The 20,873-nt window shown below is 35.0% G+C and overlaps 2 protein-coding genes and 1 long non-coding RNA gene across 3 annotated transcripts; 2 read left to right on the top strand and 1 right to left on the bottom strand.

Annotated features, from left to right (window-relative positions):
* Positions 1 to 3,978: 3,978 nt before the first annotated feature.
* On the top strand, positions 3,979 to 8,691 carry LOC144571634 (uncharacterized). The gene is made up of 3 exons (XR_013517543.1): positions 3,979 to 4,470; positions 7,055 to 7,163; positions 8,423 to 8,691. It is a non-coding gene; the product is annotated as an uncharacterized LOC144571634 (long non-coding RNA).
* Positions 8,692 to 15,356: 6,665 nt separating this feature from the next.
* Positions 15,357 to 18,171, top strand: LOC144549320 (glutamate decarboxylase-like). Its single transcript, XM_078298037.1, has 7 exons — positions 15,357 to 15,492; positions 16,085 to 16,289; positions 16,380 to 16,580; positions 16,665 to 16,879; positions 17,015 to 17,268; positions 17,407 to 17,459; positions 17,564 to 18,171. Exons 1-7 carry the CDS (start codon positions 15,407 to 15,409, stop codon positions 18,002 to 18,004), a joined length of 1,455 nt encoding a protein of 484 aa, XP_078154163.1. The 5' UTR covers positions 15,357 to 15,406; the 3' UTR covers positions 18,005 to 18,171.
* A 914-nt stretch (positions 18,172 to 19,085) lies between these two features.
* On the bottom strand, positions 19,086 to 20,602 carry LOC144549311 (fasciclin-like arabinogalactan protein 21). The gene has a single exon (XM_078298030.1). It carries the CDS (start codon positions 20,562 to 20,564, stop codon positions 19,335 to 19,337), a length of 1,230 nt encoding a protein of 409 aa, XP_078154156.1. The 5' UTR covers positions 20,565 to 20,602; the 3' UTR covers positions 19,086 to 19,334.
* Between the last annotated feature and the right edge of the window lie 271 nt (positions 20,603 to 20,873).

Below are 20,873 nucleotides of genomic sequence, written 5' to 3'. Positions count from 1 at the left end.
ATACTTAGAAATCAAATTCTCCTCTTATTATACGTCCCCTCCCTATTGTACTATGATTAGTATAGCTACTCTACTTCTCAGTCACACGATGGACGACCGTTATCGTCCCCTAAATCGAATTGATAATTAGCGAATAAATAAGTGGTATTCTGGGTAAATAATAATTTTTAATTAATTAAATGATAGTCGATGCAGTAAACTAAATTATATAAAGTGATTAAATTATGAGATTATTGAAAATCTGGTCTAGGTGAATTTTCGAACGATTATTAATCCCATTAAGGGGAAATGTCATATAATAATTTGTGAATTTAGATTTATGGAGTTATTAATAAGATTTAAAAATCTATAAAATACAAACCGTGAATGTTCAAAATTATCATACGAAATTTAACAAATAAATCCCGTGGCAACATAGAACCGTGTCTCAGCTGCTGGAGCCTCACCCTGAACTCTCGGCGGTCAGCGCCTCGTTTCGATCACTAGCAGATTAGTCTAAGCATCAGTCAGTATTCGTGACAGAAGAATAAATCAACCGCGTCTTCATTTTGAACCTTACGGTATTGATACGCGAGACTTCGACGTCCCACTAAGTCTAGCATGGTTGACCACGCACCACGCCATAGTAAAATATAAAAGTCAGATCGTACGATTCAGTCGTTCGAATGACGTATCCTTCTTACTCAGAGGAAAGAAGCTAGGGACAAGGATTCCGATTTACATCCGCACTCCAAGCAGGCCAGATGATGGATTCCGGATGGAGTGCATACATTGCATCATATTGAGTTAAGGGTAATGACACCCTACAAATTTACGTACGACTGACAGAAGCTAGTTATGCAACTCTAGAAAATTTAGAAAACCAATTAATTCCCTAATTTTAATTTATTTTATTACTAGTTCTAAATATTTCCTAGAAAATTTCAGTTAGGATTTTTGAGAGGGCCTTAAGTGAAATTATTTTAGGACCCTCTAACTTTCTAATCCATGTGTTTACTTCTGCCTCGTTAACAAGCTACGACCTATATTGATTATAAATATGATTAAATCCTTTTATGAAAAAAATAAATTACAAAATTTCTTATCATCCAACCGTTTGACTTCTACCTAATTAAAATTTTCTTGACCCTGTCTAATTGGTTTATCAAGACCAACTTAACAAGAATCGAAGTCCTTTTTCCTACCATAAACTGTTGAATTAGGTTGATTCAGTGTAAACAAGTTAACTCCGATTCGATTATCCATATCGTATTCGATACTTAAGCACCAATGCAGTAACTGCCTCCCAAATCGATTCGAATCTTAAATCATTTTTTTTCTAGATATCAAATCACTCCTTTAGGAAACTGACGAAACACTTAAGTTATATTTACACCATCAACCATAAATTCCTTCTTCATTTATCACATGGACCCCCCTTGATATAATTCCTAGTAGAATAGTTATTCCTATCATCCGAACCATTTGATATAATAATATTCTTATTCTAAGATCTTAACTCGTTAACCACATGGATTTCAATTCTGCTGCCAAACCTGAAACCTTTCTCAAAATTTTCAAAGGACCTCCCATCGATAAAATACCAAATGAATCATTGTCACTACCACATGCACAATAATGTGACCGTCCTAGATCCCAACTTGTCGTCCAATCACTACGCTCTTTATCAATTTTATAAATTGGCTTATTCATTGGCTATTTCAAATTCTATCTAATTCAATTATGACTACTTGACTCCGCTAAGATACATCTTGACCAAAGTTAAATTGATTACTCTAAATGGAATTAATTAGAGTTAATTCTATGTGTGTCCCATATAAGAATTGAGCTAAGCCAACTCAATCTAAATTAAACCACCCTTCATATAACAAGAAAAGGGTATCATTCTATTTGAGCTTAAGCAAACATGAACTATCCAATCTGAGAATTTATTTCTCATACTTGACCCTTGAGCTAATTATCAATATTATAAAGACTTGTTGGTCTGGTCAAAATGTTGTAATTAAATTATGTCCATTCTAATCGATATATTAATTGAAACACATTCTTGATTTTGATTAGATAGTCTAACTTAGTAAAACGAATTACGTCTTAACTATCTCTAAGATAGTTTTATATATATTGACTCGGTTTCTCTCAAATCATTGTCATTCCTTAAAATGTGATCCTCTATATTTATAATTGAACCTCTGACCGAGTGTCAAACAGTCTCTCCTTTAATCCAGCTTTAATCATAATATTCAATTCCCAATTCAAAAATTTGTTTCATGTATGTGAACCCTTGATTGATTAAATTCTTAAAATTGTAATACAAATATACATAGTGACATCGTACTTATAAAGCCATGCACTATAATGAAGTTACTACCGTGCTTCAATTAGGCAAATTCTTATGATTAGTTGATTAATATTCGATTTCCTATTCGCAATCCTCGTTATTTATATTTTGATGAACTCTCCTCATGCGAAACTATTAATCATCAAACTAATTTATTTCCAAACAATACTAGTCCAATTCCTGAACTCAATACATCCGGTAAAAGTACCCTTCATCAAATTTAACTCTAGTTACTTAAACTAATGGTCGTTCAGACCAATTACCTACAGTTTTACCTAAGACTGTCCAACCTAAATCAATTCAATTTTGTTGAAATTCCTTTACCTAAGAATTTGATTATAATGTATTCCAAATTAGATTCCATGTTGAATGCTTGAATTTATATGTGGTGTCGACCTTATCTTGATCACAAACTAAGAACTTAATTAGAAATGTTTCTTATACCTAAATTGTCAAGTAACGATTGATTTCTTAAGAAGGTTAATTTGGTTCTCACTTAGTCTCCTCTAATGTGTTCATCCGAGATCTCAACCATTACATGCCTGTGCTTACACCATAATTTAGAAACCTAACAAATCATTACTTATCTTAGAATAGACAACCTAATTAAAACTCCATGTTCAAATTAACTTTTAGAGAGAGAGAACGTGATATAGATCATAGTCGATACCTCGACCCAGGTAACACATACGTATTAGATTTCGGGCCGTTACAAGTCGCCCAAAGTCTGACCTACGAGGCCCGTTCAATACGCATTCTGGACGCACATGATACACAGCTACGAAGACGGGTTATTCACCGAATACTAATGCAGTGGGAATATCATACTCCACGAGAGAAGACTTGGGAACTCGAGGATGAGACACGACAGCGATACCCACAGTTATTCGCATCGACAGAGTTGTCCCAGACGTTCGGGACGAACTTTTTATTTGGGGGGGAGGTTGTTATATTCCGAAATTTTAAAACGTGATTAATTTGCTAAATCGATCATTTCGCTTAAATAAAAAATTTTAATTAACTTAAGGATCTTTCAGAAATTTTCTGACCGACTAAAACAAAACTAAAATTTCGAAATATAAGTAATGTATGAAATTATGTATATTAAAATTTAGAGATTTAAAAATAAAATAAAATATAACACTAGGAATAAAATTATAATTATTCGGTAAATTAGAAACTTAGAAAATTCGCTACAATTCCTTGAATTTTTAGAAAAGAAGGAATTTATTTAATTAGATTCGTGTAAATAAATAAATAATTTAATTCTAAGTAAGAGTATAATTATACGAAGTCATTCGTACAAATAAATTGTAAAATTTACAAATCTCGTTCGTTAAGGAATTATAGAGATTTAATTAGAAATATGTGTGTATGAACATATTATTTGATATCGAATTATTCGAATCTTAAATTGAGGATTAAACGTTCAAAATATACATACAAATTTAATTGTAAAATTATTACGAACTTCTATTTGAAATTATAAAAGAAATAGACTTTAAAATCAATTAAAAGAAGTAAGAATAATATTTTGAATTATTTAGGCCATTCGATTTTGCTGCAGCACGGATCTTAAAGCAGTCCCATTTAATACCCAACTCTCTCCCTTCTCTCTTTCTCTTCTCTCCCTCCCTACCCGTGAGACCCCTGCTCCCTTCTTCTCTTCTACGCCAACCCACCCCCCTCTCCGCCCCCTCCCCTCTCCCGTCGCCGGCGAAGCCCACAAACCGGCCACCCCACTCTCTCCTCTCTCCCTGCCGTGAGCTCCACCACCAGCCGCCTCTCTCTCTCGTTTTCTGCCTCCCCCGCCCTCCGTGCCACCACCTCCTCTCTCGCTGACCCGAGCCACCACCACGAAAACCTTCCTCCCTTCTCTCTCTAACCCGTGGACCTCTCTCCCGGCTGATTTCTCTCTCTTTTTCACTTTTTGCCTCTGATTTTGAGGGAACCCGAAAACCCTAGAAATTGGGGGTTGTCACTGTGGCTTGCGGGTGCTAATCGGGTGTCTCTTGGTGCTGATATGGTGTTTGGAGATGCTAAATCTGTGGTGGTTGATTCAATTTTGGTGGCCACAAGGCGAGGCGAAACCCTCGGAAATTGCCGCTTTCTTTCGACCTTCTCTCTTTCGGGTAAATTCTGAAATTAACTTCTAAATTCTTGATTTGGGCCTTAATGAGTCGATTAAAGACCGTAGCACTTGAATTGACTAATTGTCGAGTTCGGATTGTTGATTTTTCCGACTCGGTCAAATTTAATTGATATCGTAGCATAATTGTAGGAAGTGATTTGTTAAGCATAACCGTAGGATGTGAATTTGCTAATTTTCGGGTGCGGGTTGTTGATTTTCCCGACCCGATAGAATTGATGATAGTTTGTGTGACTTGTATCGATCGATTTATTTAGAGACCGTAGGAGTGGAATTGATTAATTATTGAAGTACGGGTTGTTGATGTTCTCAACTCGATCGAATTGCCCAATTCCTCTTTAGATGACTTTGTTGTGATATTGGTAATGCATAAGGAAAATAAAAGAGGGAGGGGCTTGACAATTATTGATAATATTAAGGGGTGTATTGTAAAAGCCCTTGAAATGTATAAATAACTTAAGTATACGGACCTCTATGCAAATCTGAAAATTTTGAGTTATAATTCGGCCTTAAGAAATGCATTTTTGAATCGGGCCATTAAAGCGTTGAAATTGGCTTTGAATTGTTAAAATGGAATTTCCATAGGTTAACGTATGTTCAATATATAAGTACAAACATAATAAGTAAGGCAAGCATATACCTTAGATTAAGATATAAATAACGAAACTCGTCTAAGGATAATTAATTGGTTATTTGCATGTGTGCGTCTATAGGCATTATTTAAACCGGTTATAAGCTATGTATTATGTATCTCCACACTATGTACTCAAAGGCATATGGTATGTATTAAGATTTCCTAATGAATTGTATAAAAATATCAAATGTTTTATAACAAGTTATTAAATATAGTTCTTATCATATAACATAATGCAAAATGTACAATATACAAGCTAACCTATAATTAAGCAACTAGCCATTTAAGTAAACAAGTGATGCATCATAGATTAATAAGCTAGATTGGCACTTCTAACTTCGCAGCGAGATAAAAATTAGAATTTTAAGATCATGTGAATCATTACATAAGTATATCACTATATGAATTGTGTTAAGTAGTATCAACACACTCGGCTCGTGAGCACTTGAATCTTTTTATCAACTAAAATAGGAAACCTTAAAATCACTTGACGCATATGACACCTTAATTATATTTTGATTAAAGTTCTAAGACTGCCTAAAATTATTATGTTAAATAAGATTATATGCTAATATATTCGAATGACTAATATAGCTTAACAAATTAGTTGAGACAATACTTGCCGAATAATATACGTACATCTACAATAACACTAAATTTTTATCTAAAAATTTAGAACTAAGGAATTAGCTTAATAATTAGTAACTGAGTAAAGTAGGCGTTTTTATAAATTAAATGTGTATATACAACTACCATAATATTAAGGACATAAATATTCGTTAATAAATATGATTGCTATATCTATTCTTAAATTTGTAATGTAATTTACCTTACTTACTTATTTGTAAATATATAACTATCTAGGTCATTAAGAAATTTAATTAAAATTAGGATAAACCGTCATGGTAATTATATTGATAAAATGTAACTTTTAAATAATGAATGAAACAAACCAAATTAAAACACCCAACACATTAAATTAAAATAAAAGTTTCATAAAAAGTTTTTAAAGTTAAAATAGTTCTTTTAAACATTTTTGTTCGAACTTGTACAAAAATTCGTTGCTAATTAATAAAGGATAATTAATTAACAACGAAAAATAGTTGTTATGGACTTAGATTCGAAACGGCTAAGTAAACGTAGAGATTTAATTAGTTATAAAAATAACGAATTACGCGACTTAGCAATAAATTAATTTGAAACACGTAAACCAATTAAGGGTTTCGTTTTTAATTTTATAAAACGAATTATACAACTAAATTATAAATTAGACCTAATTGTTAGAATAAATAATTTCAAACTTGAATCGAAATCGTGAATTTTATTATGGCTTATTTTATTTAATTAATTGTATTTTTAACTGAGGCATGTGAAATTAGTTTAAAAGGGTACGTTTCTAAAACTTTAATTAAACTAAAGTTTTGAATAACCAAATGCAACCGTATATAATAAAATACGTAACTAATACGAATTGATATAATAACTATTAAATTAACATATTTTATCGTAATATTACAATTAGGAATTTAAATTATAATTTAGGTTTCGAATATCGAATTCGAACGACGGGATTAATTATAGTGAATTAAAATAAATCAAAGAGAGTAGATAGTAGAATATATTAACTAAGTATAGCACATTTAAAAAAATTACGGGAGTTCGTTAGAATATAAATTTGACTAGGATTAAATTAGATTAAACTAGACCAAAGTGAATGATCAATAGTTGACAAACCTGTAAATTAAGATTAATGCTACGCTCGATGACATGAAATTAATTAATTAATATATGCCTAATCGGATCAGTCCGACTGACTGAACCGATAAATTTTATAAAATCGAAGTAATCGAGAAATTGACTTGTACATTAATTGGGACGAGGGTTAGAATAAAATTAGCATAGATTTTAATTAGTTTAAATTACGTGATCACAGATCAGTCAACTCCGTGCGAGTCCGACCCGTGGGCCGATCCGACTGACCCGCAGTTCGGAGCATACGCGGAGCACGCCGATTATTAGCGACAGAGACTCCAGCCCTACAGGTGTGGGATATCTGAATTATTTTCTTTCGTGGGCGTACTCTTACCAGTCGATCCATCTGACCTGACATTCGCACTTTATTTTAAGTAGTTGCACTGAAACTGTAGAGCATGTTTATTCCTTTCTGCACTGTAGGTAGAATTGCATAAACCCTGAAAAATCCGAATTTACTGTATTTTAAGAGTAGAGTAATTAAATAATATTAAATATATACCTTATTAGAATATTAGGTTATTAGTTGTCTTCTTCTCGTAGAAGACTATATTATTATATTACGTGCATATGCATGCATTGGTGAGAGCTGAGCAGAGCCGAGTGACTTCGTTCCGTCTTGGTGTCACTTGGCATGGGACGGCCCGACAGCCGCTGAGCCGAGCGTCACTTGACTCTCGGATGGCTTTAGAAATATATTATATGTATAAACTTGGATTATATATCCTTTTCGATCATTTTACTATTTGACGTGAGCAGTTCCGATCTCGAGTTCTGTGGCACGATACGATTCGGGAATTTATTTCCTTCCCTACATTAGGAGCTACTTTGCCTAGAACGGAAGTTCCCAAGGCTAGTGCAAGCCTTGAGGAATGATGTGCAAGTGCATAAGGTCGACGAGCCTTAATGCACGGGGTCGACGAGCCCCTGATCCTATTGGTCTGGCCGGACGGTAGAGTTCTCTCCTGCTCATGAGGGAAGAGATTAACTTTTTACGACATGCATTGTATGATTTCTCCTATTGGATATGTTTGGGTGATGAATCGTTAGGCGAGATGACACATTGGATTTGATATAACCATCGGCTAGTGTGCTACTATCTTGTGGAGCAATGCTCGATGTCAGTAGGCATCGTGTATCATTGCACTCTGATCACAGTCCTTGGATTATATTGTTTGGATCTTTTGATCCTATTGGCAAGGCACGGGGTGATTACTTTATCCATATTATTATTATTATTATTATATTTGGGCACACAGTGCGAGGTGTACTGGATTCCGACTTGATTTCTATCCGATATTATACTTTGATTTTACTTTGGGTTTATTTTGCATGTTGGCATAATAGAATAATCGCATCATGGCATCCCTGAAAATTATTATAAAATCTATTAGATATTGTTATAGGTTCACACATGTGCATATTTTCAATTGCGTTTGTTTTATAAATAATAAAAGTGCTTTGACCGTAGAGGATCCCTGAGGGGATAATTCTGGGTCACATACTGGGCGATTCGTCGCTCACCCACAAGTTGTTTCGTGGGTTTTAGGTACAGGTTCTGGCGGTCCGCAGTTGGAGATGTCACGAGCTGTCCCCGAGGGCCACACCACTTGACCTAGTTAGGATTAGGCTTTTGATTAGGTTTACGAGTCTCGTATTTCCTGTGTTATATATACGGGCTCGATAGATCATGTATCCCCTTCTATAGATGGTGTTATTTGGATCCGAGGTGGATCGAATTATATGTCATGTATGTGTATGTTTATTTATTTGCTATGTGACTGATGCTTGACATTTATATTATTTTGCTTCCGCTGCTGTTGATTTATTATTTATGATTAGCCTTGCGTGCTTAATGACTAATTAAGCACGAGGCGAGGTTGATCACACCTAAATCCAGAATTCTTGGTTTGGGGTGTGACATATACTTCCTGTACATGAGTGAAATTTCTAATAACTATCTACTGAACTCAAAAGTACCAGATCGAATACCAGAATTGCATAATCACAAATTAATCATATTTTCCCTAGCAAAATCATATATATACGTATTTATTATCTTGGGCTGACGATCGATATTAATAGATACAATAAATGAATTGTTTATGTTATGGCCTCATCCCTTATGGGTTATGGGTAGTTGATATGAATATATATGATGAATGGGAGAGCCCAATTAGCAGTGGAAAGCATAGCAGCGGAGAGCCCGCAACCAAAATCTCGGCCCAAAACTAAAAAACAACTATCAATCAAGTCCATGGAAATAAAAAAATAACAAATAAAACGCCCTTGCTGTATAAATATACATAAGAAATCAAAATGTGTCAAACAAATCTAGTATTCGAATATTTTGAATTCAACCCATTTTTTTTTACCTGCTCAGGTGTCCCCTCTTAATTTCTCTCCACCAATCGACCTGTCCCGCTTGACACCTCCCCCTCGATGCTTTAATTTTAGGCAAAACCGGACACGCCCCCGTTGATGTATTCTATTTCTTCTGCTCAAGTTTGACTTTGAGCATCAAACATTCAAACGCACACTTTTTCATAATAGTTCATTATTTAATGTGGATTGAATGCAAGTTTTAATTTTGAATGGTCGAGATGATGATCGACAATGGTATGACTGGATCTGTCAATTGCTGCCTTCATGAGAAAAAGAACTGAGAGTTTCATATGTATTATAATAATTTCAGACAATGTAGGGTTATATTTGAAAATATGAGTATCGTAAAGAAGATGTCGGTGAGAGTAGGGCTGCTAATGATTAAGGTTCGGCTCAAATTCGGCTCGGCTCGTCAATTGTAGCCCAATGCTTCGGCTCTTAACTCGGTTCACTTTTGAAACAAAAAACTCGGCTCGACTCGGCTCATGTAAACACTCGGCTCGACTCGACTCGGCTCACGAGCTCGCGAGCCGGCTCGCGAGTTGGCTCATATTTTTAGTTGATGTTTGATTCATATTGCCATTAGAGGGTAGATGTGAGATGTAACAGTAAATTTTAATACGGATAATGCAATGTTGAGATCTAACAGTAAATTAATACGGATAAGGCAATGTTGAGATGTAACAGTAAATTTTGATTTGGATAAGGTAATTAAAGAAAAACTATCAGTAAATTATGAATGCTCTGTATCAGTAAATTATGAAGTCAAGCTAGATTTGGGCCCGCCCAAGCATATTCTGACCTATAAACGAACACCACGCGTCCACTGGGTTATTGGACAGAATTTTTTTGTGAATAATATTGTGATTAAAAACAATTTGAAATTTGAAATTTGGAAAATAAATTGAAATTTGGAAAAAATTTGACATTCGAAAAAATTTGAAATTTGAAAAAAAAATTGAAATTCGGAAAAAAAAATTGAAATTTGGAAAAAATTGAAATTTGAAAAAAAAATTGAAATTTGGATAAAAAAAATTGAAATTTGAAAAGAAAATTGAAATTTGGGAAAAAAATTTGACATTCGAAAAAATTGAAATTTGGAAAAAAAAATACAGTTTGAAAAAAAATGAAATTTGGAAAACAAATTGAAATTTGGAAAAAAAAATGAAATTTGAAAAATAATGAAATTTAGAAAAAAATTTGAATATTCTGACCTATATCAATGTAGATAAATGAACATTTCTCAGACAAATCTTAGCTAAGATAAATGATGCAGTTTCTCATAAATATGATCAATCGTTTGCATTGGAAGGAAAATAAGTAAAACTATGAGCCGGCTCACAAGCTCACGAGTCGAGCCGAATCGAGCCAAGTGTTTACATGAGCCGAACCAAGTCGAGTTTTTTCTTTCAAAAACGAGCCGAGTTGAGTTTGGGCTTTTTTTCAGTTTCGAATCCGATTCGTTATGAAATATTGAGCCGCTCAACTCATTGATTCGTTAGCCGGCTCGACTCATTAGCACCCCTAGGTGAGAGTGAGACATGGCAAATGGAATCGACTGTGTGAAATGCCTCCGTTGTCAATATATATTTCCGCTTGACGCGACCGTATCACTAGCCCTCCGGGGTGCAGGAAATTCCTACTCCTAGAGCCACTGCCGAGTGGAATCGGGATAGATCCGAGATCAAATATTTAAATATTAAAAGTGATTCTGACTCTATTCGGTAGTAGCTCTAGGGATAGAAATTTCATGTTTCCAAAGATGCAGAAGATTCGGCCTCTCACTTGACACCTCATGACCTCACTGCTTCCAGACATTTTGTTAGAATAAATTTCAATTGAACCCAATTTTTTAACCTGCTCAGGTGCCCCCCTCTTAATTTCATCCACCGACCTGTCCCGCTTGGCACCTCCCCTAGATGGTGCCTCCAAACAAAACAAGAAAAGTCTCAATATATATATATATATATATAGAGAGAGAGAGAGAGAGAGAGAGAGAGAGATGGGCTATGGTGCATTGCAATGCATGGAGGGGTTTGTGCATTGGACTATAAATCTAAAATTCAAAATCCAAATGGCCGATCCAAACCGTTCATCTTGTTCTCCATATTAAGATGTGCTTGGAGACCAAATTTTACATTTTTCTGAATTTTTTTACTATTTATTAAGTATTTTACAAAATTGTTGATCCAACGGTGGCTGCTGATTTTACTGTTTTGTTAAGCCACCGTTGGATCAACAATTTTGTAAAATACTTAATAAATAGTAAAAAAATTCAGAAAAATGTAAAGTTTGGTCTCCAAGCACATATTAATATGGAGAACAAGATGAACGGTTTGGATCAACGTTTTAGATTTTAAAATTTTAAATTTTGACTGTATACATATCATACCATATGCATATGCACATTAGTCACTCTATATATATATATATATACACACAACAACTTTTCAACACACGTTGCTCCCTAAATTTTCTCGATAAATATAATTAATGCTTTAGAATTTGTGCCCTAGTTATTAATTATTCAAAATTGAGTCCTTAAATTCACTTATAATTGATGGAGGCCCTTACAATTAAAAAAAAATCCGAATGGAGAGAATGGAAAAAAAAAAAAAAAACTTTTCAAGATATCAGTATCGTAATTGAGAGAGTTTCATACAATTGCTGCCTTCATGAGAAAAGGAAATTAAGATAAAAAAAATAATTTTAGACAATGTGGGGTTATATTTGAAAAATATGAGTATCGTAAAGAAAATGTCGTTGAGACGCGGCAAATGGAAGTCAGGGGGCCAGACGAGAAGCCCCGACGCAGTTTCTGGAAACCACCTCCATATTCCACAATTTTACTTTTTTTATTCTTTTCCCCCAACCCTACGAAATACGAACAGAATGATTCCAATCCAAGGTGCTACCGTCGGTCGACGCCACTTTCTAGTTTCTACTTCCCCTGGTTTTGCAGAATTTTTTTTTATTTATAGAAATAATATAACATATTAGATATATTGTTTGATTTTATCGATTCACTAGAAGGAATTGGGCTCAGAAACCAGCTCCTTTAAAAATCCCTAAAAATCAAACCCAAAAACCAGTTACTTTAGGATAATTAGAATAGTAAAATTTGAAAATACGAAATGAGAATAGAGAAAAAAATAGTGATTTTCATATTAGTGTGAAAATAGTACTATTCGGATTAGTAAAAATATTGTTTGAATTATACATGTGGAATAGTAAATTGCTATAACCAATAAAAAATAGTGTTAATAAGGTGTTAATTAAGAAAAAAAAGATAGGTAAGTTGGATCTCAAATGAATTGTCACGATGTTGAGATAGCAGAAGTGGTGTCAAATTTGTCATTTCAAAACTGTGTTGGTGGAAATCCGAAAATTAAGCATTTTTTTTTCTCTTCACTTGAGGTGTCAATGATACCCTTTTAACTGTTATTCGATAAAGTGGATATAAGTAATGTTTTTTTTTTTTTTTCGTTAGCTTATTAGGTATGGATATGTGTAAGGATGTCTTTTCGTAGCTAAACGGATAAGGGTATGGGTAAAGATTATTTCGTACCTGTTACTCTATAGGGTAATTATATAAAATATAGTAATATGATAATGTTTGAGTAATAATTAGTGAGTAGTTTTGTTATTTAGTGTATTGTTATTGTTGTAAGAAAAATATTAAACATATTGAGTAAAGCTAATATACACTTAAGTGTACCGCACACTTAACTTTATAGCCGTCAGATTTCTTTAAAAGTCGTGTAGATTCTTTAAAAGTCGTGGTAGCACGAATTTTAAAGAAATCTAATGGTCCTAAGGTTAAGTGTACGGTACACTTGGTACACTTAAGTGTATATTAGCTTTACTCAAACATATTACTTTTATTTGCATGTCTTGTTCTTTAATTAAATAATTGAGTTTGTCGGAAGCTATATTCTTGTTTTTGAATTATCTTGTTTTATAAAAAATACAATTTAGTTGAAATTGATTGTACATTTATTTTTATTTTTTATTAGTAATGTCATTGCATATGTGCAAATAAATGAGTTTTGATGTTCTATTTGTAAAATATAATGTAACTATTTATTATACTAGTATTATTCGTTATTCATCCGCTACCGTTTCGTTACCTGATAATTTTAACGGATAAGAGTATGGTAGTGTAAGATCAATTATTAATGGGTAAGGATAGGGTATGAGTAAAATCATTTTTAGCGAGTATGGGTATGAAAATACTTTTACCCTATCCGTATCATACCCATTGACGCCCCTACTACTCTTCACACTTCCAAATAGTAGCTATTTCAACATTCACAAGGAATTAAAAATAGCAGTTATTCTAGCTATTTTGAATTGCAAAAATGTTGTTTAAATATACATTGCTATTCCGAATAACTACTATTTTAGAGTAGCCTCTATTCTTGTGTCATTCACATCAAACTTTAATTAAGAATCGGTTCCTTTAAGAATTCCTAATGGAAACAAACTCCATGATCGATTCCTTTACATAAGAATCGATTTCTTTGCACACCACACCAAACTTTACATAAGAATCGGATCCTTTAAGAATTCCTAATGGAAACAAAACCCATGATCGAATCTTTTAAGTGTTAAATTTTGTTTGTGCTGCTATAATTTTTTTTTTTTAATTTCTTACAATGTTGTGTGTATATAAAGTATAAACCCACTTCTCTTCCTACTCCAGTCTTTATTTTTCCTGTCTAATACATTTTCAACTTCACAGATATATATAATACTCCTCCGGTTCTCCTCCCAAAATTATACTTTATGTAACAAACAAATCTAAAATTGTCAAGAAAATGAAATACATCTCCAAAGGAACTTAGTTCTTTTATAAGTTTTGAGTTTTTTCTGACGCTGAAACAAACAATCATTCGTGTTGAGTGGTATCTAAACAGGGTTCTAAATAGCGCGCTATAGCACCCTGCAAATGAATCGAACCGAATTGAACTTACCTCAGTTTGAGTTTGAGCTTGAATAAAATTCAAACCGAATTGGTTTGATTTGTTTCAGAATAAACTAATTTCAAATCAAATTGATTGCGAACTACAAATTTTTCGAATCGAAGTCAATCGAATTACAAAGTACAATTTTTTTTGGCAGCCTTAGTTATACCGCTAGTTTATGCATTAGTTTTCTTCGCGCACAACAAAATTCACACAGTTTCCTTTTATCTTTCACAAATTCATACTGATGGATTATAGACCATTTCAAGATTCTCTTTTCTTTTACGGTGCTTGATTGATTAAAATCACGGCATAGACCTAGTTAAATAAAACTTATTCCATTGTTAATTTGTTACGATACTGAAACATTTTTCTATTATAAGTTACCATTATATTAACAATTTTGAGCTCTGATATATGTTCAGTTCCTACATTATTAAAGATTAATAGTTGAATCCATTAGTTGCATTATTTGAGATTCAAACCTAAATAATTTGCAAATTAATTTCGAACGAATTATATCCAGTTTGAGTTTGATTTGAATAAGATTCGAACCGAATTGGTTTGATTTGTTTCAGAATGAACTAATTTCGAACCAAATTAATTGCGAACTTTTTTCGAATCGAATCACGAACTACGAAGTTTTTGTGCAGCCCTAGTACCATTGTAGCATTTTCGGACCACAAATGCTATGACGCTATCAACACTATAGCCGCTATAGTGACACAATATGACAATAATGTTATTTTTTTTACCATTCCACTATGACGCGATAAACGTTGTTTAAACCTTGACATATAAAGGTACTGGTTGTTGGGATCGGTTCCATTGTGGATTTCTAATTCCAAAATCCGGTTTCTTCTAGTAAATTGATAAGAGCAAACAATCCATCTAATAATCTATATTATTTCTATTATTTCCATATTTAAAAATTCTGTGGTTTTGCTTCGCTGCAATTTCCCTTTCTTTCAAAACATGACATCTCATTTACGTCCTTCCGTTGTACAAAATACTTTTATAATTATTTGACTACGTACTGTAGCCACGTTTATTCTCCTCCGGGTAATTATAAATGAATGCCCTGCCCCTCATCATTTCATTACATCAACTCCTTCCATAGATTAATTAGTCCCTGTATACAAATCTAATTTTATTCTCTCCATTAGTATAGCTAGCTAGCCATGGTACTCTCAAGGATTGCCTCGCAAACTGACGTCTCCGTTCACTCCACATTTGCTTCCCGCTACGCACAGTCTTCCCTTCCAAGGTCATATATATTATATATATATTGCTCATCGTCAATTCAATGCTTGTATATATATATATAGATAAGCTAATGTGCTTTCGGTAGCATATGGGCCGAAATACACACGGTCCAAATTTGAAATTTCAAAATTTTAAAAGTTGATCTGAACCGTTCATCTTGTTCTCCATATTAATATGTGCTTGGAGACGAAATTTTACATTTTTCTGAATTTTTTTACTATTTATTAAGCCACTTTGAAAATTGCTGATCCAACGGTGGCTTAACAAAACAGTAAAACCGTTGGATTAGCGATTTTCAAAGTGGCTTAATAAATAGTAAAAAAATTCAGAAAAATGTAAAATTTCGTCTCCAAGCACATATTAATATGGAGAACAAGATGAACGGTTCAGATCGACTTTTAAAATTTTGAAATTTCAAATTTGGATCGTGTGTATTTCGGCCCATATGCTACCGAAAGCACATTAGCCTATCTCTCTATATATATATATGGCATCGCATTATGTAACTACCGTTCAAAATGATGTTGCCGCGAGTAATTAAGCACTTTTACTCTCGCACATACTCAGAGATTGTTGTATTTACTGTAAATCAGGTTTCGCTTGCCGGAGAACTCAATCCCCAAGGAAGCTGCATATCAGATAATCAACGATGAGCTGATGTTGGATGGAAACCCCAGACTCAATCTGGCGTCGTTTGTGACGACCTGGATGGAACCGGAGTGCGACAAGCTCATAATGGCGGCAATGAATAAAAACTATGTCGACATGGATGAGTACCCGGTCACTACTGAACTTCAGGTTGGTAAAGAAAGAAAATTGTGTTACTGTGCTCATAATCAATGGACCTTTTTATTATTCTGATATTCTCCTTTAATTGTGTTGGTGCAGAACCGGTGTGTAAACATGATCGCACACCTGTTCAATGCTCCACTTGGTGAATCAGAGACTGCAGTTGGAGTCGGGACGGTGGGGTCATCAGAGGCGATAATGCTGGCTGGATTGGCCTTCAAGAGGAAGTGGCAAAATAAAAGAAAGGCTCAAGGAAAGCCTTATGACAAACCCAACATTGTCACTGGTGCAAATGTCCAGGTAACTAGCTAGCTAATTAATAAGGGAAATTCAAAATTAAGCAGCAATATCAATTAATGAATTATCTATTAATTAATTTTATAGGTTTGTTGGGAGAAGTTTGCACGGTACTTCGAAGTGGAGCTGAAGGAAGTGAAGTTGCAGGAAGGATACTATGTTATGAACCCGGAAAAGGCGGTGGAACTGGTGGATGAGAACACCATTTGTGTCGCAGCAATCCTTGGTTCCACTCTTAATGGAGAATTTGAGGATGTTAAGCTCCTCAATGACCTACTAATCAAGAAAAACTCACAAACAGGGTATATATATAATTAATTAGTTTTTGCTTTTGCTGCCTTATTTTTCTCCAATTAAATTATATATTGAAAATCAATTCAAAATATATATAATCAAATTAAATAGAGATCAGGCTAAGTGAAAAACATTAATTGCAGGTGGGATGTACCGATCCACGTCGATGCAGCGAGTGGGGGATTCATAGCTCCCTTCTTGTACCCGGAGCTTGAGTGGGACTTTCGGCTACCGTTAGTCAAAAGTATCAATGTGAGCGGGCACAAGTACGGGCTCGTTTATGCTGGTATCGGGTGGAACATCTGGCGTAGCAAGGAGGACTTGCCAGAAGAGCTTGTTTTTCACATCAATTATCTCGGCACTGATCAACCCACCTTCACATTAAATTTTTCAAAAGGTAATTAATTAATTTAATTACACAAGATATACATACATACATATATCGATCGTTAATTTGGTATCAGCCTAGCCTAGCCTAGCTATGAAATTAATATGCATTATTTTTGTCATTTCTTTCTTTTATTGTGCAAATTAGGCTCTAGTCAAGTTATTGCCCAGTATTATCAGCTTATCCGCTTAGGCTTTGAGGTAAATTAATGCATGCAATTTATTGGTTAATTTTAACTAATTTTTATGTAATTAATTAGAAAAGTTTCAACCTAGTTAATTAAATGAATATAGTTTCAATGTAGGGTTATAAAAATGTAATGGAGAATTGCCAAGAAAATGCAATGGTTCTAAAAGAGGGGCTTGAGCGTACCGGCCGGTTCACTATAGTCTCAAAGGATAATGGCATCCCGCTTGTCGCCTTTTCTCTCAAAGACCATAGTCGTCACGATGAATTTGAATTGTCTGAGCATCTTCGGCGGTTTGGTTGGATTGTGCCAGCATATACCATGCCGGCAGATGCTCAGCATGTTACTGTGTTGCGTGTCGTGGTAAGAGAAGATTTCAGTCGCGGCCTTGCAGAACGGTTGGCTCTGGACATTGAAAAGGTGCTGCATGAGCTTGATGCTCTGCCTCCTAATGCCAAGTCACATAATAAGCATCCTGCCATTAACATGGAAAATTGCAAAGTGGAGTTGGCGAATGGTCACATTGCGAAGAAGCTTGCAATTGAGGTGATTAATTAATTAAAAAGAGCAATAGCATCTGCTAGCTAGTACGTATACAACCGTCGAGGAGGGTTTAATTTTGATTTGTAATAGACTATTCAATAAGTTGTGAACTATATTAATTACACGTGCTGTACTGTTAATTTATCTATTATGATTGATGAAATTGAAATTTGATATTGTGCATTTGACACAAGATGTTTATGTTGATTTTATTGATTTAAACAAATTTAATTACAATGAATCAAACAACTATCATTCATAGATCTCATTTCTTTTTATTCTCATAAAATCATCTAATACTACTTATATATACTGTTAAACACTATATTATATCATTCTCTATTTTTTTTTCACGACCGAAGTTGCTTTCATCTGATAGCCGCCGCACTTTAACGATCGGATAGAAAGGCTCTTCTGTATCTCATTACTAGATTTTTTTTTTCAATTTGAAATATTAAAGCATAAATTGACTAAATTTATCAGATTTTAAAATTAACAAGGATAAATATAATATTATAAATTTTAGAGGAAAATATACTGATTTATTTTACTCATTTTTATACGCATATATTAATTGGAAGTTATTGAGATTGCAGCGAGCATTTTCAGTCCTAAAATTGCTAATTTAAATTTATTTGTCATATCAATATTTTAGATTTCTTTTCACATTAATTTTTTTTAAAATTCATCCCTGCAATTTCAAAAAAGTAGCCAACTATAAATATTTGGGAGCTAAAATCACCGAGTGAAGCATCAGTTATCCAATCACAAGAAATGGAGCGATTAATTCAGCCCAATTTTGTTGCTCGTTGTTGGGCCTCCCAGTAGCAATCTATTATTATAGTCCCTGGACTTTATTTTGCCCGATGAATATTAATTTCAATTGTAAGCTTACCAGTATGTTAAATCCAATAAATACCTTTTCAAAATATAACTCAAATGCCCCGCGAACTTTATACTTGTATGTAATCGATGAACCAAAATTCTAATAGAACCACTAATTGAACAGACACCAAAGAAGAAAGAGACAGAGAAAAGAAGACGAGATGAGAAAAAGAGAGGCAAGATTGACAGAAATTAAATGACAAAATAAAAGTTTCTATCAATTCACAACAATTCGTTGCGATATTACTTTTCGTTATGAAGAAACTCTTGTACAGACCGATACTAGCTACCACACCAATAACCAACCTTTTCTTAACATCAATTGCTCTTCCAATTATTAATTTCTACCAAACAAAACCAAGCTAAATCTCACAAGAAGTGAGACAAAAGTAGGACAATTTCAAAAAATAATCGACTCAGACCTTCAATATTTGAACCAAGTCACAATTCATAGCTAGATCTAAAGTCCATCATCTCCAAATCCCATAAGCCTTACTCGTGTTGTGGCCCCCGCCTCAGCCGGTGCTGCAGCTGGCCCCACCGGTCCAGTAGCCACTACCATGTCATTACACTGACCAGTAGCCAACCTTGCACGGCACATTTCCTGAGACTCACCAGTACCTCGCATTATCTCCAGTCCATTAGCCATTGCATCAGCAAGATACAGTCTGGGAAATGGTACTATCAGACCATGTACTGCCACACGGGAGTTGATCACAACATCTGGATCCTTAACTGGCACATAATTGATGCTGAACAAACCTGATCCGACAGCTCCAACCGAACCCGATCCCGATCCCAACCCGTGAGTCACTATCAGGTGCTGCCCTTGCACAAGAGTAGGCAACACTGTACCAGTTGGTAGCTTGATCAAATCTTCATGTGACATGAGCTGATCTGGTACAATATGGAACCGCACCTCAGTCACATACTCATGAGCCCCCCCAGTGAAGATCGCACCATCAGTCAATGCAAAGATCGTCATGTTGTTCAGAGAGACAAGCTCTGGATACTTGACCCGCATTGCCAGGGCCACAAATCCGTACCCGTTCTTATGCAATCTTGAAATCGTATCCTCTAGCATCAGAGGCACAACAGATCCGGTAACCAATCCAGGTACACGTCTAGGAGGTGGTACATGATGTAGACAGGAGAAAGGAGAGAGAGGGGCAATGAAGCCCTGTATGCCATGGATAACAACCTGCCCGTTGTTGAACAGATCAGGTTTGGTAATCTCCAAGCCATTGACAAAGAGCTTGGGGTTAGGGTTTGAGGAGTTCAGAGCTGAGGTGGAGGTTAGGGTTAAGCACCGACCAGGGGAAGCGGTGGAGAGCTTGGAAGAGAAGGGAAGGGAGAGGAGAGATTGTAGAGGGAAGAGACCTGGTACGATGTGATCCCTCAAGAGGCGTAGAGGTGTGCAAGAAGAATGGAGACAAGAATGGAGGGAAGAATCTGAGGGAGCGAAGAGGGTAACAGGACCGTTCCAGGATGAGAGAATTGGAGAGGAGAGGGAAGGGAGAGCACTGGCGAGGGTGATGTAGCCGAGGGAGGAGAGAATGGGTGGAAGGATGAGAACTTGATGAGGTGGCGATGGATCTTGAGGTGTCGGTGGCAATGTAGAGGAAGGGGAGGTGGCGCTGGTTAAGGGAATGGAGATGAGGAAGATGAGGAAGAGTAGAGAGATTGCCATGGCCACTACAGAAGTAGCTAATGAGAAAGAAAATTAACGGGGTGAAATGTTTCAGTGAGAAATGTAGCTGTAGGGGTTTATATCGGAACGAGGAGGTGTCATATGTAGATCCTCAGTGTCCTATTGTTTACAGTTTATTGTGTGTACTTCTGTTTAGATGGCCTTGGAGGCTTGGACTTGTTTTAAACTTATGGGTGGGTGACACACAAATATCTATAGTAATTACCGCAGAAATATCCAGTGTCTGGAGCATCGAGGCAGGCAGTTACGGGCGTACGGTTTTTGTTACCACCGTTGCGACAAAATCTT

This window comes from Carex rostrata, chromosome 2, assembly GCF_964058835.1.
Source record: "Carex rostrata chromosome 2, lpCarRost1.2, whole genome shotgun sequence".
In the NCBI taxonomy this organism is placed as follows: Eukaryota; Viridiplantae; Streptophyta; class Magnoliopsida; order Poales; family Cyperaceae; genus Carex; species Carex rostrata.
This window is presented reverse-complemented; position numbering and strand designations above follow the sequence as displayed.